Source organism: Dermacentor albipictus, chromosome 1 (assembly GCF_038994185.2).
Source record: "Dermacentor albipictus isolate Rhodes 1998 colony chromosome 1, USDA_Dalb.pri_finalv2, whole genome shotgun sequence".
Taxonomy (NCBI): Eukaryota; Metazoa; Arthropoda; class Arachnida; order Ixodida; family Ixodidae; genus Dermacentor; species Dermacentor albipictus.
This window is the reverse complement of record NC_091821.1, coordinates 517,623,576-517,647,171: the sequence shown is the minus strand read 5'-3', so window position 1 is coordinate 517,647,171 and position 23,596 is coordinate 517,623,576. Positions and strand designations below refer to the sequence as shown.

General features: G+C 45.7%; 1 protein-coding gene across 11 annotated transcripts in view; it reads right to left on the bottom strand.

Annotated features, from left to right (window-relative positions):
• Window positions 1-23,596, bottom strand: part of gwl (serine/threonine-protein kinase greatwall) — a 472,763-nt gene that overhangs the window by 384,460 nt on the left and 64,707 nt on the right. For all 11 annotated transcript variants that reach the window (XM_065444899.1, XM_065444896.1, XM_065444897.2 and 8 more), the window contains one exon: window positions 14,004-14,095. In XM_065444899.1, coding sequence (XP_065300971.1) covers window positions 14,004-14,095 — 92 coding nt within the window. The remainder of the gene's footprint in view (window positions 1-14,003; window positions 14,096-23,596) is intronic.

Here is a 23,596-nt window from a genome sequence, read left to right as displayed (position 1 = left end):
CCGTCACCAGGCCACACTGCAATACCTGGTCCTGCCCAGGGCCGGTCTGCAAGCCTACATCCGGCAAACTAAAAGCCGCAACCAATGGAGGTGCACTTGCTGTTCATTAAACTGACAAAGATCCTCCACCACCAAAGAAGATGCCGAAAAGACTAGCTCGATGACATATTAGCGAGACGCCACCATCCTAAACAAAGTCTGGATGCAAAGAATACGCCAAGAAAAGAAGACCCGACTATGTGACATTCTGGCCACAGGTCGACGTGATGTAGCCACGATCAAACGCCCAGACCTAACTGCAACACAAGATAAAGAACCACCGACCTCTACATGCTTCTCAACGTCCCCAAGGTAACCACTTTATTGGACACAGGAGCTGACTATTCTGCCATGAGTGGAACCCTTGCTGCCCATTTGAAGAAAGTTAAGAGTGCATGGAAAGGCCCTTAAATTCATACCCCCGGAGCACAACTAATAACGCTGACTGGAATCTGCATGGCAAGAGTTACCATTCATGACTAGTCCTATCCAGCACTTCCACCAGATGTCACATAGTAGCAACGGTGAAGAACACAGTAGCAGAACTATGAACGAGGAAACTAAGTTTTTGTTGGTTGAACCTTGTCATATGTAATAGGCATGCGGCGCAGAAAGAAAGGAAGAGGACGATGTGCACGTATCACTCCGAACGGCATGAGCCCTCGAGGCGTGTGACCCGAGCTGCGATCAAGAGAGAAGCGACGCTGAGCTGGCGTTATCTATGTGGCTCTGGGCCAAGAAGGTTGTAGCGTCAGCATCTCTTCGCACAGGTACACACAGCAGTTTGCTGTTCGTACCTCCCTCGAGGTAAAAAAGAATTGCTACAATATGACTCAGTGCACTCTAAGACTGTGAAGCGTGGAACTGCCTTACTTTGCCTGGGATCGGCTCTGCGCAAGTCGTGTGCATGTGATGCAGGCGAGTTTTTGCCATCAACTTGAGAGACTTCTAAAAGCAGGCTATTCTCAGTCTGTCTTAAATGCCGTGGTCGAGTCCCTCCTGCAGAAGCTAAACACTGCCGCTGCGAGTGGGAAAATGCATTTGAAGGAAGGGGAGTGAGTAAAAGCAGAAGTAGTACCTTATGTGCACCGTGTGAGCCATAACCTCAAGAGCTCACAGATATGGCATTCCGGTTGTCTTTTCGGCTCCCAACAAGTACGCTCAATTGTGCCCCCGGATCATACACAAGGGGCCTTGAGGCTGCCAGAAACAGCACGCCAAACATTTCAGGGACTGTGTTGAAGGGGTGGTCTACGAGATACCTCTAGATTGCGGCAAGTCATATGTCAGACAAATGGGACGTTCTATTAATGACAGACTGAGGGAGCACGCTAATAGTATCGGTAAGTGTGACAAGGAGCATCTTCCTGTGCACTGTAAAGCCTGTCGTTGTACGCCATGCTTTGAACAAGTATTGATTCATGGCAAAAGTAGGGACCAAACTGCAAGGGAGTTGTTGGAAGCGTTTTATATTAAAAAGAAAGAGTCTGATTGCGTCAGTGCTACATATATCGTATTATATTCTGCAGAAATGTGCTTTATCTAAAGTATGTTATCATAACCATGTTCGGTCACACCTTGGCTCCCTACGCATGAGCGGAAGTTGTCTTTTCTTCTATACGTTAGTTCAGGCTGTCATTAAACAGTTGGTAGTTTGGCGCTTCACTGTCTTCCTTTCTTCTGTCCCTTTTCACGAAATGTATTTTGCGCCACAACGCATACCTAGGAAAGGATAAGGACATGTTTGGGTTACATAAGTGTTACCATTCTTTCATTGAGTTTTGTTTTGAGTCAAATGAGTTCCGAGTTTTTCAGTTTCGAGTGTAATTAAAATCCATTTGCTGTGCTGCCCTGCATCTCCCAACCCCATCTCTCATAACATCCGCACAACCCCGAGATCAGTGACACACAATTGGCGAGCCTGCCAGGATATTCCAGGATGCGTCCCAGGATTCGTTCCAGGATCCGTTCCAAGATTCTATTCCAGCCCTGTCACTGATCTTGGTGGCTTAGAGATGGAGTGGGAACATTTGGCCGCGATAGCTAAAGATTTAAACTTGTCGAAGGACGAGACGATGGCGTCCTTTGAAGAGCAACAGAAACGAATGTGCGAAGAGCACAAAAGAGAAAAAGAAATTTTAGAACTGAAGATAAAACTAGCAGAGACTGGCATGGGCTCTCGTGATGGCATGAGTACAGCAGGATCGCTGTCATGCAACTCACCTTCTTCCAGGCCAAGACAGATTTGCCCTAGGAAATCGATCTTACCTTTTGATGAGCGGAGGGATGACCTGGATGTGTATTTACATCGGTTTGAAAGAATGGCAGTTGGGCAAGGCTGGGAGAGGAGCTAGTGGGCTAACGCTTTAAGCCTGTGTTTAGTGGGCGAGGTTCTGAGTCTTTTAGGCGTATGCCAGCAGAAGAGTCATTAGACTATGACAAGGTGAAAAAAAACTTTATTGCATAGATTCAGGTTGACCACTGAAGGGTTCCAGGAGAAGTTTAGGTCATGTAAGCGTGAAGATTCAGAAACAGGCAAGCAGTTCGCATGTCATCTGATAAATTATTTTGAGAGGTGGATAGAGCTATCTGAGACGAATAAAACGTATGAAGGGATTTGGGGCAAAGTCGTGCCAGGTGTAGCAGCAGTTTGACGATATTCCTTAGAGAGAAAACTACAAGCTGTGGAGCAGATGGCAGAACAAACAGACCAGTTCATAGAGGCACAAGGATTGAGAAATTTGGGAAAGGGTGATAAAGATGCGCACACAACAGCAGTAGGAGAGACGGAGAACCAGGAGCAAATTAGTAGACAAAGGGGACCCCAGAGATGTTTTCTACGCAACCGGTCAGGTCATTTAGCGGTGAACTGCCGAGTGAGAGGTAATCGTCACGAAGCACTGGTGGTTTGCAAGTTGTGCCAAAAGAAAGGTCACAAGGCAGACGAATGCAGGACTAGATCCGCGGATAAAACGGCATATATCATGAGGTAAAGAGAGGATGGAAGGAGAGAGCAGGACGTGCCTGTAGTGGAAGGTGAGGTACAAGGACGCAAAGCTACAGTCTTGAGAGAGACGGGAGTCAATACCATTTTAGTAAGGAGGAGTCTAGTGCCACCAGAAAACATGACCGTGTACCTTAATCTTGGTGGATAAGTCCGTTAAATACCTGCCAGAGGCACAGATTCAAATATTGACACTCTTTTTTTACAGGGCTAGTCACAGCTAGATGTGTGGAGGACCCCCTTTATGATTAGATTTTGGGAAATCTACCTGGGGTGAGGAAGGCAGACGACCCAGACCCAAGTTGGAGGAGGACAGGGAAGGGCATGGAAGAGAAAGAACACTCAAAAGCACAAGAAGAGGGGATGCAAGAGAGACGTAGCAGCTGCAGTACAAACACGAGCAAGTAGTAGTAGTACCAAACCTCTGACAGCATTGCAGATTACAGCCATTATTGGATTAAATATTACTGCTGCAGAAATTAAAGAATTACAGAATGAGGATGAGTCAATACGAAAGTGTGAACTAAAGATAGGGGAACTGCCGAGAAGAAAAAGGAGTAGGACAGTAGTGGAGTTTATAAAAAAGAATAACCTATTGTACAGGAAGTCTGTGTTTAGTTCAGGAATGGAAGTACTACAGTTGATCATCCCGAAGGAACTCGGGGATACAGCACTGGAGATAGGGCACGATAGTGTAATGGCAGGTCCCCAAAGAATAAAGAACACATTAGAAAGGATCACAGAAGAGTTCTTTTGGATCGGGGTGCAGAGTGATGTGAAATGGTATGTGAAGTCATGTGATGTATGCCAAAAGACGGTGGCTAAGGGACGGGTAGGAAAGGCGCCTATAGAAAAGATGCCCATTGTTGAACTGCCATTTCACAGAGTGGCGATTGATATTGTAGAGCCTATGAGTCCCATGTCCGGAAAAGGAAATAGGCAAGTGCTCACGCTAGTGGACGTAGCTACCAGGTACCCTGATGTTGTAGTGCTGAAAACTGTTGATACCACTCAGGTGGCCAAAACATTGTTGGAGATGTTTGCCCGGTATGGTGTGCCCAGGGAAGTTTTGAGAGACAGAGGCTTGAATTTTACATCGGAGGTTATGAAGCAGGTAAATACACTGTTGTCCATAGATCAAAAGCTAACCACTCCATACCACCCGATGGCGAGCAGTTTGGTAAAGAAATTTAATGCTATGTTAAAGACAATTAGAAGTAGGAGAAGTATGGAGACAAGTTGGAGAAGTATGGGAGAGGCCTTCGCCCTGCAGTGGACGTAACCAGGCTGATGATGATGATGATGAAAGACAATGATAAGGAGGATGTGTCAAAAAAGACTAAAAGACTGGGATAGGTATCTGCCAGCACTCTTCGCTTACCGGGAAGTGCCACAAGCTAGCTTAGGGTGTTGCCCATTTGAGATGCTATGTGGGAGAGCAGTTAGAGGACCAATAACCATTCTGAAAGACTTATAATCCAGAGAGGAAAGCGGACAATGAGGAAAGGACACAGAGAGGTATGTACTAGCACTCCGAAACCGATTGAAGGCAACCTGCAAATTGGCCCACGACAAGTTGGCGCAAGCGAAACAGATCATCATCATCATCATCACCACCATCATCATCATCATCATAATCATCGGCCTAGTTACGCCCACTGCAGGGCAAAGGCCTCTCCCATACTTCTCCAACTACTCTGGTCATGTACTAATTGTGACCATGTTGTCCCTGCAAACTTCTTAATCTCATCCGCCCACCTTTCTGCTGCCCCCTGCTACGCTTCCCTTCCCTTGGAATCCATTCCGTAACTCTTAATGACCATCGGTTATCTTCCCTCCTCATTACATGTCCTGCTAATGCGCATTTTTTTTTTCTTGATTTCAAGTAAGATATCATTAACTCGCGTTTGTTCCCTCAGCCAATCTGCCCTTTTCTTATCGCTTAACGTTACACCTATCATTCTTCTTTCCATAGCTCGTTGCGTCGTCCTCAATTTAAGTAGAACCCTTTTCGTAAGCCTCCAGGTTTCTGCCCCGTAGGTGAGTACTGGTAAGACACAGCTGTTACAAACTTTTCTCTTGAGGGATAATGGCAATCTGCTGTTCATGATCTGAGAATGCCTACCAAATGCACCCCAGCCCATTCTTATTCTTCTGATTATTTCAGTCTCATGATCCGGATCCGCAGTCACTACCTGTCCTAAGTAGATGTATTCCCTTACCACTTCCAGTGCCTCACTACTTATAGTAAATTGCTGTTCTCCTCCGAGACTGTTAAACATTACTTTAGTTTTCTGCAGATTAATTTTTAGACCCACCCTTTGGCTTTGCCTCTCCAGGTCAGTAAGCATGCATTGCAATTGGTCTCCTGAGTTACTAAGCAAGGCAATATTATCAGCGAATCGCAAGTTACTAAGGTATTCTCCATTAACTCTTATCCCCAATTCTTCCCAATCCAGGTCTCTGAATACCTCCTGTAAACACGCTGTGAATAGCATTGGAGAGATCGTATCTCCCTGCCTGACGTTTTTATTTATTGGGATTTTGTTGCTTTCTTTATGGAGGACTACGGTGACTGTGGAGCCGCTATATATATCTTTCAGTATTTTTACATACGGCTCGTCTACACCCTGATCCCGCAATGCCTCCATGACTGCTGAGGTTTCGACTGAATCAAACGCTTTCTCGTAATCAATGAAAGCTATATATAAAGGTTGGTCATATTCAGCACATTTTTCTGTCCCCTGATTGATAGTGTGAATATGGTCTATTGTTGAGTAGCCTTTACGGAATCCTGCCTGGTCCTTTGGTTGACGGAAGCCTAAGGTGTTCCTGATTCTATTTACAATTACCTTAGTAAATACTTTGTAGGCAACGGACAGTAAGCTGATCGGTCTATAATTTTTCAAGTCTTTGGCGTCCCCTTTCTTATGAATTAGGGTTATGTTAGCATTCTTCCAAGATTCCGGTATGCTCGAGGTCATGAAGCATTGCGTATACAGGGTGGCCAGTTTCTCTAGAACAATCTGCCCACCATCCTTCAACAAATCTGCTGTAACCTGATCCTCCCCAGCTGCCTTCCCCCTTTGCATAGCTCCCAAAGCTTTCTTTACTTCTTCCGGCGTTACCTGTGGGATTTCGAATTCCTCTAGACTATTCTCTCTTCCATTATCGTCGTGGGTGCCACTGGTACTGTATAAATCTCTATATAACTCCTCAGCCACTTGAACTATCTCATCCATACTACTAATGATATTGCCGGCCTTGTCTCTTAACGCATACATCTGATTCATGCCGATTCCTAGTTTCTTCTTCACTGCTTTTAGGCTTCCTCCGTTCCTGAGAGCATGTTCAGTTCTATCCATATTATACTTCCTTATGTCAGCTGTCTTACGCTTGTTGATTAACTTTGAAAGATCTGCCAGTTCTATTCTAGCTGTAGGGTTAGAGGCTTTCATACATTGGCGTTTCTTGATCAGATCTTTCGTCTCCTGCGATAGCTTACTGGTATCCTGTCTAACGGAGCTACCACCGACTTCTATTGCACACTCCTTAACCCTTTCGCTGTCACGGACGTACCGGTACGGCATCGCGCTTCCCCCCCACAGTGTCACTGACGTACCGGTACGTTCTCTATCGTGCGTTCAAAATTTCGCGCCTGAGCGCAAAGCTGGCGCTCCTGGATTGGCCACGCCATCTGTTAACTCTTTCTAAAAGATCGCATATTCGCCTCGACCTGCATTAATCTATGTATTGAAGAGTACGGTGCGACTGCCACTTCCCACTTCCTCTTTGCTAAGTGGCGCGGTGGCTCCGCGTTCGCTGGATCATGTGTCGCGCGTGTGTGGTTATGGGTTCAAGGGTTGTTCTGCCCTCTCTGCTGGTTTGAAGGTTTTTATTTTTGTTCTGTTGGTGCACCTGCTACGGCGCGTCAAGTTCAGGCGCATGTGCCGTTGCCTCTCCGAAAAGAGTGACTCGATTGCTGCTTTCGCTCTCTCGCTGCACCCTCGCTTCCGACTTGCAGCAGTAAACGTAAAGCCCTTCGAACTTTGTTTAGCCTCTTTCCATCTCCCTCTGTCTTCTTGATCATGCAACGTCCCGTTTATCTCCGTTGTGTGGGCGACTGAAAGCGCATCCTCCCTGCGCGCGGTTACTTTCGGATGGCTCAGCGCGCGGGACCTTCGTCTGCTCATTGGAGCGGTGGCTCAATTCCGATTCAGAATATGAGCCGAGCTCGGATTTGGACTCGGACAGAGTCGGATGCGAGGAAGAGGGTTCCGCATCGTCAGATTCGGATGTTGAACGGATTTTATAGTCAGGCTGATGATGATGATGATGCTTACTAACAACAGCTGCAGAACACTGAAATGTTCATATTGCATTGACTATGTTATTTCTATACCAATTACGATAAAAAATTAATTGCTATGTTCATTCCCTGTTATGCTCGTTCCCTGAAACCAAGCCGACACTGGGGGTGCGTCACGGCCAGAAAGGTCTGACAGCAAAAGCGTTAATGATGCCCACAAGACTGTCGTTCATTGCTTCAACACTAAGGTCTTCCTCCTGAGTTAAAGCCGAATACCTATTCTGTAGCTTGATCTGGAATTCCTCTATTTTCCCTCTTACCAGTAAGTCATTTATTGACTTCTTATGTACCAGTTTCTTCCGTTCCCTTCTCAGGTCTAGGCTAACTCGAGTTCTTACCATCCTATGGTCACTGCAGCACACCTTGCTGAGCACGTCCACATCTTGTATGATACCAGCGTTAGCGCAGAGTATGAAGTCTATTTCATTTCTAGTCTCGGCGTTCGGGCTCCTCCACGTCCACTTTCGGCTATCTCGCTTGCGGAAGAAGGTATTCATTATCCGCATATTATTTTGTTCCGCAAACTCTACTAATAACTCTCCCCTGCTATTCCTAGTGCCTATGCCATATTCCCCCACTGCCTTGTCTCCAGCCTGCTTCTTGCCTACCTTGGCATTGAAGTCACCCATCAGTATAGTGTATTTTGTTTTGACTTTGCCCATCGCCGATTCCACGTCTTCATAGAAGCTTTCGAGTTCCTGGTCATCATGACTGGATGTAGTGGCGTAGACCTGTACAACCTTCATCTTGTACCTCTTATTAAGTTTCACAACAAGACCTGCCACCCTCTCGTTAATGCTATAGAATTCCTGTATGTTACCAGCTATATTCTTATTAATCAGGAATCCGACTCCTAGTTCTCGTCTCTTCACTAAGCCCCGTTAGCACATGACGTGCCCGCTTTTTAGCACTGTATATGCTTCTTTTGGCCTCCTAACTTCACTGAGCCCTATTACATCCCATTTACTGCCCTCTAATTCCTCCAATAGCACTGCTAGACTCGCCTCACTAGATAACGTTCTAGCTTTAAACGTTGTCAGGTTCATATTCCAATGGCGGCCTGTTCGGAGCCAGGGATTCTTAGCACCCTCTGCTGCGTCGCAGGTTTGACCGCCGCCATGGTCAGTTGCTTCGCAGCTGGTGTGGACTGAGGGCGGGGGTTTGATTGTTGTGTTCATATTGGAGGTTGTGGCCAAGTACTGCACCAGGGTGGCCAATTTTGTTCTGGTGAGGGAGTGCGTTACCGGTTCTGGTCACTGGGATCAGGCCACACTCCAGGCCTGTTTATGCAATTTTATCAACACGCGGATTTTTTTTTTTTAATCCGGTGGGAAATTGCCGGCACCGGAATTCGAACCACGGACCTCTTGCAGGCGAGGTGGATGTTCTACCTCTATGCCACCGCTGCACCTCGAAACAGATAGAGAAGAAATATTATGACTGAAAAGCAATGCACCGAAAGTTTGAACCGGGAGACAATGTGTTGGTACTACTGCCCACAGATAATAATAGGATGCTTAGGTATTCAATGGAAGGGAACTTTTACGATTACCCAAAAGGAAAAGGAGTTGGACTATGAGATTTCATGAAGTTCAGGAGCATAAGGATGTGCTCCACCTCATAATGTTGAAGTATGAAGAGAGAAAGGAGATGGAAAAGGGGGAAATGAGGAGAGGACTAGAGTTTGCATGGTGATTGCCGAAAAGAAGAACCACGAGGAGGTGCACACTTATGTCGATAAGAAGACCATTGGAGTAGAGAGTGTTAGGTTGAACCAATCCCTCGCGGCAACACAAGTAGAGAAATTGAGAGGATTGATTCACAAGTTCGAGGATGTGTTTTCAGATTGCCCCGAGCAGACAGAAGTAGTGCGGTGTGAGCTACAGTGTTCAAAAGAAGAATTAGTGCATGTAAAGCAATATCCACTACCCCTTGCAATGCAAGAAGTGATTGAAAGTGAAATAGATGAGATGTTGATGCAAGGAATCATAGAAAGGGCTAATTCGCCTTATAACATGCCATTAGTGACGGTTAAGAAAGTCGACGGTTCTAATAGAGCATGCGTTAATTTTCAGACGTCTGAACAACGTATTGAAAACAGACGCAGAACCAATCCCCAGGATAGACGTGGTAGTAGCAAGATTGGCAAATAAGAGATATTTCTCAAAACTGGATTTGTCTAAAGGATACTGGCAGATTCCTATGGAAGAAGCATCCAAAGAAAAGGATGCTTTCTCGAGCTCAAAAGAACTATTTCAATTCAGGTATATGCCATTCGGTTTAAAAACAGCAGCAGCAGTGTTCACAAGATTGATGAGACGGGTTCTACATGGTATGCCACACGTTGAACACTATAATTATGAGATACTGGTTGTCACTGATACGTGGGATGAACACCTTAAGGCCCTATAAAAGCTGCTAATGAGAGTAAAGGATGCTGGATTGATGATAAAGCCAACCAAATATGAGCTAGGGTACAACGCCGTGGAATTTGCGGGGCACGAATTGGGAATGGGACAAGTTGAGCCCAAGGAGGATACCCTGGACAAGATACAAGCAGTAGGCAGGCCTAAGACAAAGAAACAATTACAATTGTTTTTGGGGCTTACAGGATTTTATAGAGAATTTATCCCAAAGTATGCTGAAGTAGCTGGACCATTGATAGAGTTGATGAAAAAGGGGGCAAACAATGTAGTGGAGTGGGGTGAGCATCAACAGAGAGCTTTTAAAATGCTAAAGAAAAGTTAGCATATCCACCGGTGCTCTTGGCACCAGACTATGAGTTTGTGCTGTGCACTGATGCCTCCGATAAGACATAAGAAGTACTCCTGCAAGAGAAAGATGAGACACCATCCAGTATTTTCTTCTAGCAGGCAACTTAACAATGCAGAACGGAATTACTCAACCATAGAGAAGGAATGTCTCGCCCTTGTATGGGCAATAAAGAAATTCCACATCTATTTACTTGGCAAACAATTTAGGGTACAAACAAACAACCAGCCCCTATAGTTTTTGAGCAAAGCTAAACCAACTAATGGCAGAATAATGAGATGGAGCCTCACCTTGCATATAGAATACTGTTTCCATATAGAGTACATTAAAGGGACCCTGAAACGATTTTGGCGATTTTCTACAAACGTACTGAGTCGTTAGAGTAGGCCCTTCTGATCATTAATTGACACATCTAAGTGCTCTGCGTAAAGCGTGTAATTTATTATGAGGTTTTAAAAATGCACATCGCTGTCGATCGCAGCGCACTGCTCGGCGGAATTCTAAGCCGCCCCTACCCATATGATGCAAATAACCCATATTACGTCACATGGGCGAGCTATCTGATTGGCTGACCAGGGCGCGTGGTCGATAATTTTTCCAACTTTATGGTAAACAAATGATCTTCGTAATAGTTGGAATGTTAGTTAATTTGTTTTTATAAAAAGTAAGTAGCATAAAGAGAATGCACAAGAACAATTTTTCAGTACACTTAAGCACTTCCGGCACACAGCAAGTGTCGTCTGCTTGTGTTACAACGTACTCCATTTTGACGAGAGCTCCGCGGTCAGAGTTGGTGTCAGTCTTTTCGCGAGCACTATGATTCGACTTTGTTGCCTTGTGGGCTGCAAACATAGCGACTGGCAATCTGTCAAGCTGCGACATCGTGTCCCTCTGCAAAGCAGCGTACGAGCGAACTGGCTGCTGCGCAGGATTTGCGCGTTTGTGGCCGTCATTTTACACCGGAAGATTACTAACGCAATAGCGTTTCGCGAGTCCCGTATTAAGGCAAAACGTAAGCGCAAGGGGACAGGATCTGGCCGCTTGACTGTGCCGTAACGGGATGAGCCGAAATGAGCAGAAGGGCAAATGTGAATGGTCTGCACGGTGCAGCCACCTGGTGGCATAGAGCTCAACCATACACAGTAGCAGCAACGAAGCGTTTCCTTCTTTGCTGCTGGTGCGTACTTTTCGCAGGAGTGTAATCATCAACACGTTGTTTTTATAAATGTTTAAAATGTTTTACACTTCGTTAGAGCAATATTAGCGCTTTGTTTGACTGGTTAAGCGCTGCGCCAACAAGTGTCTGGACCATGCAGACCGATCAGACCGCTCACGTACGTCTACGCCAAAGTTCCGTCATCAGCTTGAGTTTATGCCTCCAGTCATTTGCCGAAATGACCAGCTTGCCTGTGGTTAACGGAATACCAGACACGTTCGGCGCGACGACAGAATGCTCGCAACGCACGCTGCTTCGATAGCTCTCGCTTGGGGTCGACAGCCAAGCAGCTAGCGGAGAGGTTTCGCGCGGGCGGGGGCGGGCTCCAAAACACCCGGAAGTCGACGATGTGACGTCGCATTGTGACGCAGGACCAGTGAAGGCGGAGCTTAGCCCCGCTCGCTCGGCGGACGAGTTGAGGAGGAAAAGCATGGCTGGGGTGGAGGGTAACTTATAATCGCTTGTAGCTCCATTAATACGTAACGCTTCACTTAAATTGTGGTGCGAATGTTCTACTTAAGCTGTACCCTACGCGTCTACAAAATTTGTCCGAACCGTTTCAGGGGCCCTTTAAAGGACAGAATCTGGGAGCGAGTTTCATGAGTAGGGCTATGGAGTGATGAAATATTAAGAGTGTAACGCGAACAGAGCAAGTGTACACATGTAAAGTGGTGGGAGCAATGAACTCGCAAACGTTGTAAACAGTGCATGTGGTGAAATGTGTGTGACAGGGTGGTTATGTGCTGCAAGCCACGACAACGCAAGAAAAATCACCCAAGTCACAACGGGAGAGTCAAATTCACCACCAAGAAAACCGACCGAAGGCAGTTCTTTGGGAAAAAAAAAAAATCCTGAAAACGGCACCCATGTCATATGTAAGAGGCATGCAGCGCAGAAAGAAAGGAAGAGGACGATGTGCATGTATCGGTCCAAGTGGCACGAGCCCTCGAGGCGTGTGGCCCGAGCTGTTATCAATAGACAAGCAGCGCTGAGCTGGCATTATCGACATGGCTCTGGGCCAAGAAGGTTGTAGTGTCAGCATCGCACTGGGGACGGGAGCCATGGAGGTTTGGTCAAGTCCGTGATGCTGGCGATCCAGGGTGTGGCCATCGACCTCGGCGACGTTCAAGCGAGGCTCCTTGGACCTGCTGCAGCCTCTCATGGCACTACCAGGCACTACAGGAAGGATCCCCCTTCAGAGGCAGACCAGCATGTACGATAGTCCCCGAGGCGTCTCATCGGCACTCGAAGAAGTCGCGGCTGAACCTAGAGTTAGGCCTAACCAGTGAGGCCGGAGTGCTACGTCACCGACAGAGTTTGGGACACCAGCATCAGAGACGAACTAGTTGACTGGCTAACACCAAGGCAGCAACATTTATGGCATCAGTGAGAACACCGACTATGATGAAAATCCAACATGCATTGGACTCTGAAGAAACGTGCAACGACAAAGTCTAAGAACGCTCCTTCCTGATAGCGTTGCAGCCATAGGCCAGGGTTGCTCGATTTTTGTATAGAAAACACCTAAGACTATCGTAGACAGTGATAAGGACACGTTTGGGTTACATAAGTGTTACCATTCCTTCATTGAGTTTTGTTTTGAGTCAATTGAGTTTTGAGCCTAATTAAAATCCGTTTGCTGTGCTGCCCAGTGTCTCCCAACCAAATCGCTCGTAGCGTCTGCCTGCCCCCGAGATCGGTGACACACAACAAACCTGTGTCCACAAATACAGCGTACACTAAAAGCACAACAGCAGCGGACGTCGAAATCTCTGATCTGCGGGTAAAGCACGCTGAGCTTTACACGCGTCATCGAAGGTTCCAGCGTAATTGCTGGTGCCCACGGGTCTTCCAGAAAGTACTACACAATTAGCATTGTGCATACAATCAGATTATACAAGGTTCGGTGACAAGAGACAACGGATAGAACGATGGATAACATTTGACAAACTTCCGATACAGACGTACAGGTGTACAGAAGTACAAGTGTCGCTATTTTAATGTTGCTTATTGCTGTCCATCTTAAAACAAGAGTTGCGAGACTTCAAATTTGACACACTTGGAGGAGTTTTTCTGAAAGCCTTCCTTGAAGACTCTTGTCCTATGGTAGACAGAGCCTTGAGGTTGGCCTTACTGTATTTCTTAAATCATGCAAAAGCCACTGATACCTTGTTTAATGAAACCTGACGAGGTGATATTTTCCTTTCGTCTTTTCTTTTTCTTCAGAAAGTTGAATAAAGAAATCTTGTATGAAATTTGAACCGAATGAGACAAATAAAAATTCAACTAATAGTCAATGCAAGCACAAAAAATTGAAGTGTACAAGTCTTCCACACAATAACATCAGGAATAAAAATAGAAAAATTTTTGCGCGATGATATCAGACCTATAAAAGCAATGACATTAAAAAAACTAAAGGCATTAGACAGCTAAAGTCATTTTTTCTGTGTGAATTTGAAGTTAACATTACTGACTGAAAAGCTTCTTAAACTTTCAACAAAATGTATCCATTCCAAGCCTGCCTCTCTGAGCACAGTGCAGCAAGACCTGTTGGAACCCTGTTCCACCCAGTTTCTGTGAGCTGCACGTGGTCCATTACTTACCAGGTGGACGGAGCTGGGTGTCTGCAAGCTGTAGAACAGGCGCACCACAAAGGGGCTGCAACTGACAGCCAAGGCATTGCGTTCGGCAAGTACTGCATATGAAAGCCACACATTTAAGCAAAATTAAAGGAGTGCAGAAGCAAGCCTAATTGCTAGACAAAGCTCCAATAAATGCCCAAGTAAAGCATAATTCTTCTGCATGCAACCCTATAACATTGTGGAGGCTATTGTTAATCTAACATACTGCGTGCCCTTTCTTCAGGTTTCAGTCAACTTTATTTTATTTTATCGTGCTGCACCTAGCACAACAGCCATTTTATTAGATGTGGAAAACAGGTGATGCCTTCCGAAATCTCATGAGTGATAAAATTGTGGTGCCATCCGGTCATCAACAAGTATGCCACTTCGCCATTTAAAAATAAGATATCCTAGGGTTTTTAGTGTCAAAACCATGATCAGATTATGAGGCAAGCCCCAGTGGGGGACCTTAGCTCAATTTTGACCACATGGGGTTCTTTAATGGGCACCTAAATGTAAGCACACAAGCATTCTTGCAATTCACCACCATCAAAACATAGCCACTGCACCCAGCGTCAAACCTGCAATCTTAAAGGGACCCTGAAATGATTTTGATGATTCTGTACAAGTGTACAGGGTCATTAGGTCTTTCCGATCATTAGGTGACACATTTAAGCACTTCACATGAAGTGTATAACTTGTTATAGGATTTTAAAAATATGCATCCCTGCTGATCGTAGCAGCACTGCTCCCCTGAATTTTCAGCCACCACGTCAACATCTACATAGTGGCTGCATGTGACATCAGTCGGGCAAGCTGTTCGATTCACTACCCATGCTGCGTAACAATTTTTCCAACGTTATGGTGAACAAATGTTGTTTATAAGAGCTGGAATATCAGTCAAGTTTTTTCTATAAAGAAAAAGTAACAAAAAGAGAATACACAAAGACAATTTATCATTACGCTCAAGCACTTCCGGCACACTGCAAGTGTCATCCGCTTGTGTTACAACATGGTCTGTGCTAATGCGAGCTATGCGGCCAGTGTTGCTCTCAAGGTTTCTTTTCACAAGGATTATGAATTGCCCTTGTTGTGCTGCGAGCTGCAAATCTAGTGATCGGAGACATGTCAAGCTGCAACATTGTGTCCCTCTGCGAGGTAACATGCGGGCATCAGCATCTGCGTGTTTGTGGCCGTCACTTCACGCCAGAGGATTATTACAATAGAGAGCTTTAGCATGTCATAGTATTTAAGTAAATGCAGGTGGACTGGGCGTTTTGCCAGAGTGGGGGAGGCACAAAGGTGAACAGCCTACAGGGTGCAGCCACTTGGTGGCACAGAGCTAATACAGAAGTAACCAAGTGTATTCTACTTTGCTGCTAGTGTGAATTTTCGGCAACAGTGCAATTGTGAACAGGTCTTTTAAAATTTTTCAAAATATTTTGCACTTGGTTACGCCAATATCAGCTCTGTATTTGGCTGGTTGATCTGTGTCACCAGGTGGCTGCACTGTGCAGGCTACTCACATTTACGCATCCACCCATCCGTAAAAATGTTTGCAATGCACGCTACTTGGGCAGTTCTCACTGTGGATCGACAGCCAGGCAGCTAGTGGAGAGGTTCGAGAGATTTTGTGCGCACGCTTCAAGACATAGACATGACGTCACATCATGGCGCAGAGATTAGCCCCCATCACTAGGCATGAGTTGAGGTGGAAAAGCATCAAGATGGCGAGCTGGGCCAGTTGGTTGATGCTCATGTTTGAAATTTGATTGGAGCGCACATAATATGGGGACACAAATAGGGATGTAGACAGGACAGCATTTAACTCACAACTGAATTTATTGATGGACAGAAATACATTTATAAAGATGTTACAGTATTCTCACACATGTGCGGAAAAGCAAGGTGAAACAGTCATGACACCAGCGCCAAGACTTCAGACCCCTCAAAATTTTATGGTGATTGTTGTCCACCTAGATACACACTCTTTATCACGCAGCGTAATCATTGTTTGAGTGATGCAATCATTACCCCTTTTCCTAATATGGTATGCCTCAACTATTTCAGGAGTTGCTTGATCTTTGTGTTTAAAAATAAAGTGTGTCACTAAACTGTGGCTTACACCCACCGTTGCTGTAGTTTCTGCAGTGTATGGACAGATGAGTATAGCTTGTGGATTTTAATGATGTGCTGTGTTCCCAGTCAATCATTAACACACCTGCCGGACTGCCCCACATGTGCTTTACCGCAAGGGAAGGGGATCACATAAACCACCCCCTTTCTGCAATAAAAAAATTCAAATACCGTCTGGCACAACCTCATCGTCCATTGCACCCTTTATGCTGCCAGAAATCCCCCCATTTGAAGGATACTACTTATGCACTATTTACTTAACAAACATGTAAGGGAAGACTTTTAGCGTTCAGAGTCGAATTCGCATGGGAGGGTTGAAACCTGATGATAAGCGGACTGCAAGTCCAACTTACTAAAGACAGTAGCACCAGCGAGTCGATGCAACAGTTTGTCAGCTGTCGGTAGCAGCAAGGCGTCGATGATGATAGCCTTGTTGGGGTCTCGAAGATCGACGCAAAGTCGAATGAAATTGTCCTTCTTCCGAACGACAGCGAGCGGAGAAATCCACTCAGACGCAGTGACTCGTTCGATGACATCAGGTGATTCCAGCCATTGCAGCTCGGCGGAGACTAGCTCACAGAGAACCAAAGGTAGAGGACGCAGTTTCACTGAGACTGGTTGCACTGAAGCTCGGAGACGAACGCCGTGGTTGAAGCCCTTTACAAGTCCCAATTGTCCTGACAACAGATGGGTGAACTCTGTTCAAGTGTTGTGTGGAAGAGACGGACGCTGGACGCTTGGGTCAGCTGGAACTCCTGACACTTGTTAACATGTGAGCGAAGACCCTTGAATGTCAATGCCCAAAGCTTGAATGGCGTCTAAGCTCAGAAAAGAAGTGCCTTGGTTCGTGATGTGAAATGTCACTACTGCGGCCTTGTTGCGGTACTTGACGAGCACGGAGAAATGTCCTGAATGCAGAATTTCTTGCTACAAATAATTCTTGAGTTTAAGACTAGAAGGAGATAATGGAAAAACCTTGAAATGTTCTTCGTATTGGGAGCTGTTCATCAGCGACACCATAGCACCTGTATCCACAAGCAGCTTGAGTGTAGTATTCGCAATGAAAGCTTCGGCATGAATTGTTGCAGGACGGAAATTTGGTGCTTGAATTGTAAGCTCAAACGGCACTCTAGCGGCTGATTCTGTATCAGTGGTAGCGGAAATAAAACAAGCTACGTTCGAGCAGGAGACTGTCGCTGCATTCGGTTCCTCGAACGGCAAACCAAAGCGTAATGTCCCACTTTTCCGCATGCACGGCAGGTAACGTGCTTTGCCGGACAGGCCGGATCAGATGTGATGTGGTGAGGTGAACCACATCAGTAGCAATGGGCTGCAATGTCTCGACTGGCTTTGCAGAGTTCAGGCCGGGCGTCACATTGGCTGGCCTCCGGAGAATGCGACTGCGCTCCATGCCGTGGCGCACCATGTTGAAACCAGCAGGTCGAGGGAGAAGGGTGGCGGAGACCGCCATCTTGCGCGCCCGGGCGAGAAAGGTGATGGCTGTCGACGCCATCTTGGCGTTGCATCGAGATGTGCTGAACAGACGAGCTGCTGAAGACTTGAAAGTCCTTGTCAACTTGCTCCACGCTTCATCCGATTTCCACGGTTTTCTTGAGCGTGAGGGACGATCCTTCGTAGAGTAGCCTTTATCGTATTCTTGCTGATATGACACCTTGCAGGATTTGGTCGCGAAGGGACTCATCGTGCCAAGCGCCTAACACACAAGCAGGCACTAGCCTTTGTAGCACGGTGACGAAGTCCTGAAAGGTTTCCCCAGGTAGTTGCTTTCTGTCCCAGAAAATAATGTGGTGCACCAGGGGATCGGTGCTTTCTTCGTAGTGTTGGTCGAAGATGCGAAGGATGTCTTCGAATGTAGTAGCTGTCAGGTCCGTTTGCTATGCGAGGTCGTAGTAGAGACGCTGCCCCTCGAAGCTCAAGTTACTGAGTAAAATAGCTTTCTTCCTGTCGTCTCTTAGTGCCTTGCATCCGGTCGCCTGGAGAAACATGCAAAAAGAATGTTTCCAAACACATATAAGTTTTCTTCTTTTCCTCGAACTGTAACCAAATGGAATTGTATAATTGAATCCACTTCCTAATCTTGTAATTTCATGGTTCTCTTTGTTTTGTCAATCTGATTTTCATTGTATGTACCGTATGCCGCCCTCCCTGCTTGGACCACGTGTCTGCAGTACTTAAATGATATTGTGCAACAAAAAAACGACACGCACGAGAGAAGACGACACACCTAGCGCAAACTTTCAACTAAGTTTATTGTGCCACTGCTTCAATTTTATAAATGGGAAGCGGTGTATGCCGCGCATGCGCTCTCATTATGTGTCTGCAGTATTTATTATATAAATAAAATAAATAAGTAAATAAATAAATAAGCAACACCATGGTACGGCATGCACAGTGTCCAATACGAAGGACGCGCAACTTGAATGTGACCATGTTGTTGCGGCATTATCCCCCTCCTTACCGCATCGGCCCGATGCACAAGAGGAAGTAGGGGCTCCTGTGGGCACACTTTATTTTTTCATGACCTCTCGTGGTAGGGTTTCATGCGGACGACACGCACAACTTCCGTGGAGTTGCGCCATCTTGGGCTCTTGTGTCCAGCAGATTTCACTTCGTAAGTCACGTCGCTTATACGACAAAGTATTTCATAAGAGCCGAAGTATCGGCAGAGAAGCATTTCAGACAGCCCAGGGCATCGCACTGGTGTCCATACCCACACCTTGTTACCGGGCTGATAATGAGCTTCACTACGTCGCTGGTTGTATCGGCTGGAGTCTATGCATTGTTGGTGGCATATTCGGTACCTTGCCATCTGTCGTGCCTCCTCGGCTCTTTGCAAGAAATCATCTAGGGCAGATGAGTTATTGTTTTCTTCATCTAACGGCAACACAGCATCCAAAGTTGTGGTTACTGCTCGGCCGAATACATGTTCAAACGGGGCGACTCGTGTTGTTTCTTGAATGGCCGTATTATATGCGAAGGTGATGTACGACAAAATTTCGTCCCACAGCCTATGTTCGAAGTCAACATACATCGAAAGCATGTCAGCCAGTGTTCTGTTGAGGCGTTCAGTTAAACCATTTGTCCGAGTGTGGTACGCCGTGGTTCTCCTATGATCAGTGTGTGTCATTTGCAACAAGCGTTTCATTAGGTCTGCAGTAAAGGCTATTCCATGATCGGTAATCACAACTGTGGGAGCGCCATGCCTGAGTACGATATCACTGACAAAGAATTTCGCAACTTCAACAGCCGTTGCACTGTACAGGGAATCAAAACAGGTCAGCTAGTCCATGGCCACAACTATCCACTTTTTTCCCTAAAGATAATGTTGGGAAGGGTCCAAGGAGGTCCACACCGATATGTTGGAATGGGGCTTTTGGTGGCTCTATTGGCTGGAGGAGGCCTGCCGGTTTTACGGATGGAGCTTTGCGCTTTTGACACTCGGGGCAAGTCTTGACATAGTGCTGCACTGATGCCAGTAACAGGCCAGTAGTATTTCAGATGAATCCTGGCGAATGTACGGCTCATGCCCATGCGTCCAGATGTCGGTTCATAGTGACATGCATGCAAAATATCTTTTCACATAGCTATGGGTACGACAAGTAATAACTTTGTCTCATTGTTCTCGAAGTTTCTCTTCTAGAGGACACTTCCTTGCAGACAGAACGAGGATAGCCCTCTAGATAATGATGATGATGATGATATTTGATGTTTTATGGCGCAAGGGCCAGTATGGCCAAAGAGCACCATGACCGTGGTAATGAGTTCGCAGTGTAATTATGAATTCTATGACGTTGGTGTGACGTGGCTGTAGAGGGGCCTTAAAAATGGTCGCGCTAAAGTGCGTAAAATCTGTATAATAAGATTATGTCGATGACTTATGACGTGTACTATGAACATTAAGACGCCTTTAAAAAGAATGATACGATGTCTAAAAAGATATCAGGTGATATAAGATATGCTAGAGCACTACTGCCTCCTTAGAGCCCTTGAAACACAAGGGCCTGGAGGCATGTGCTATTCAAAATAATTATCGCAGCGGCATCCTCTGGGGCGAGGATGCTCTACGAATTTAATGGGCTTATAACGTGCAGAACGACATCATATAAGAAGTTGAGGACTGCCTTGGTGTTACAAAGCGGTTCCTTACCGAGAAACATAGCCGGGTGTAGAGGGATGTAATAACGGTATGCAGGTGGAAAATGTTTCTTTCTTTCAGATTCGGCTTTCCGACACGCCAAGAGGACGTGGAGGACAGTCAGCCTCTCACCACATCGACCACAGGTTGGCGGTTCATCTCCAGTAAGCAGAAAATTGTGGATACCAAATGTGTGCCCTATCCTGAGGCGACAGAATAAAACATCTGTTTGCCGAGATTTTGTTGAAGAGGGCCAAAAACCTAACTGTGGCTTTATAAGGTGCAGTTTATTATTTGTTTCTGCACTCCACATGCGCTGCCAGTGTTGTCGCAGTTTCCTTCTTAACCAAGGCCTCAGATCTGTGACAGGGACAGCAGCCGCAAGAAAAGTGGCTAGTGATGTGAGTGATGTGGCCATTTTGTCAGCTAACACATTACCCTCGATGCCCCTATGGCCAGGCACCCAGCATATTACTATGTGTCTATGTGATAGATAAATATTGCATAAGAGCAAGTAAAGTTCAATGAAAACCGGATTTGTATGCTTTTGTAAAGAGTTCAGCGCTTTTACAAGGCTTAACGAGTCTAAATACTATTGCTCTGTCAAGTATTAATTTATTTATATATTTTACTGCAGACAGTACAGCATAGGTTTCTGCAGTGAAGATGCTCGTTAAGGGGTTCAATACATCAGATTTAGAAAAAGGGGGCCAACAGCAGCATAAGATACACCAGAGTGTGATTTTGATGCATCTGTGTAAAATTTGGAACAGCAGTATTTCAATTCAAGTTCACGGAAATGCATAGCGATTTCGTGGTCAGGAGCATGCTTTGTGACCTCCACAAAGGATACATCACAGTCTATCACCTGCCACTCCCAGGGCGGTACTAGCTTAGCTGGAGGCATTAAGTGATGTGCGAGAACTAGAACATCCCTTTCCTTGCTAACTTCTCTTGCACACAGTGAGAAAGGAAGTCGCATTGACGGTCTGTTATGAAAAAGTGTTTCACACCTCAAGTCGTTAACAGTTGTGAAACATGGACGTTCCTTATTAGAGCGAACCTTGAGAAAATACGTTAAGTTGATGTTGGTTCGCTGAAGATGGAGTGGCCACTCATCCGACTCTACATATAGACTTTCAACAGGGCTTGTCCCAAATGCGCCAGTGGAGAGACGGATACCCAGATGGTGAACGGGGTCTAACATCTTAAGCGCACTCGGTGCGGCAGAGTGGTATACTACAGCACCATAATCTAACCGTGATCGAACTAGGCTCCTGTAAATATTCAATAAACACTGTTTGTCGCTACCCCACGTTGTGTGGGATAGGATTTTAAGTAAGTTCATTGTTCTAAGACATTTTTCTTTAAGATGTCTTATGTGAGGAATGAAAGTAAGCGTGGAGCCAAGTATAACACCAAGAAATTTGTGATCTTTGTTTACAGGAATTTGATGTCTGCCCAGTTCTACGCAAGGATCTGGGACCAGGCCTCTCTTTCTTGTGAAGAGAACACAAGAACTTTTTGGGGGGGTTGACTTTAAATCCATTTTGGTCTGCCCATTTGGACACTTTAAGCCCTGCTGTACCTGTCTTTCGCATACTGTGAGGTTGCAGGATTTGAAGCCTATTTGTATATTGTCTACGTATACGGGATAAAAAATGGCAGGTGGTAGTGAGGCATGCAGTGTGTTCATCTTAATGATAAAGAGAGTGCATCTGAGCACGCCTCCCTGGGGTACACCAGTTTCCTGCATAAAGGGACGTGACAGTGCATTGCCGACTTTTACACGGAAGGTACGATTGGACAAATAGCTTTCAATTATTTTCAACATATTTCCACAGATGCCCATTCCCGACAAGTCTCGCAAGATCCCGTAGCGCCATGTTGTATCATATGCCTTCTCCATATTGAGGAATATCGAGAGGAAATACTGTTTGTGTACGAAGGCATCGCGAATGTATCCTTCAATGCGCAAAAGGTGATCAGTTGTTGACTGCCCTTGTCTGAAGCCACACTGATAGGGATCGAGTATATTGTTGAGTTCAAGGAAATGTACGAGTCTGCGATTAATCATTTTTTCAAAAAGCTTATACAGACAATTGGTAAGAGCTATTGGATGATAACTTGCTGCCAAGGAGGGCTCTTTTCCCCGCTTCAGGACAGGAACCACAATCGCCTCTTTCCATGTAGATGGGAGGTATCCCGCAGCCCACAGAGTGTTGAAAAGTGTAAGTAGTGTAACTTGCGTGTCAGCATGTAAGTTTCTGATCATTTCATACATGACTCTGTCAGGTCCCGGTGCAGTGCTTTTGCATGTGTTCAAGGCAGCTCTCAGCTCGGCAATACTGAAAGGCCGGTTATAGGGTTCATTCTGTCTGAATTTTCTAATTATTGGCTTACATTCTTCTGTTTGTTTATATTTGAGAAAGGAATGAGAATAATTGGTTGAGCTCGAGACGCTCTCAAAGTGCTCCCCAGGTGAGTCTGCCTGGTCTTGCAGGGTATCGCCTTTTGTGTTTACCAGAGGGAGTGTTTGTGCTTGTCGCCTTATTATCCTAATAACCCCGTTCCAGACTTTGGCCTCATCTGTGTACGAGTTGATGCCCGATAAAAACTTCTGCCAGCTTTCTCTTCTGGCCTGTCGGTGGGTTCGCCTGCCTTCGGACTTTACTTTTTTGAAGTTGATAAGATTTTCTGCAGTGGGAGAAGCGCGTAGCAAACCCCACGCTTTGTTCTGCTTTTTACGTGCGATCTTACAATCGTCGGTCCACCACGGGACACGCCGTTTGCACGACAGGCCATTTACTTGTGATATGCATTTAGATGCAACATCTATTATAAAGGCTGTAAAATACTCCCCAGCAGCATCAATTCCTAGCGAGGGCATGTCATCTCATGAAATACTAGAAAGAGTTCGGAATTTCTCCCAGTCGGCTTTGTCAATCTTCCACCTAGGAGCCTGTGGAGGATATTCCTTTTCTTTAGGTGTTCTTAGCAGTATAGGGAAGTGGTCGCTTCCGTGAGGATTGTTGTTAACTTGCCATTCGAGTTCAGACGGTATTGACGGGGAAACTAGGCTAAGATCAATTGAAGAAAAGGTTCTGTTTGCGAGACAGTAATAAGTGGGTTCCTTCTTATTCAGCAGACACACACCAGACGAAAAAAGGAATTGTTCAATGAGTCGACCTCGCCCATCGATACGAGAGTCTCCCCACAAGCTGCTGTGTGCATTGAAATCACCCAGAACAACATAAGGTTCTGGCAATTGATCTATAAAGGA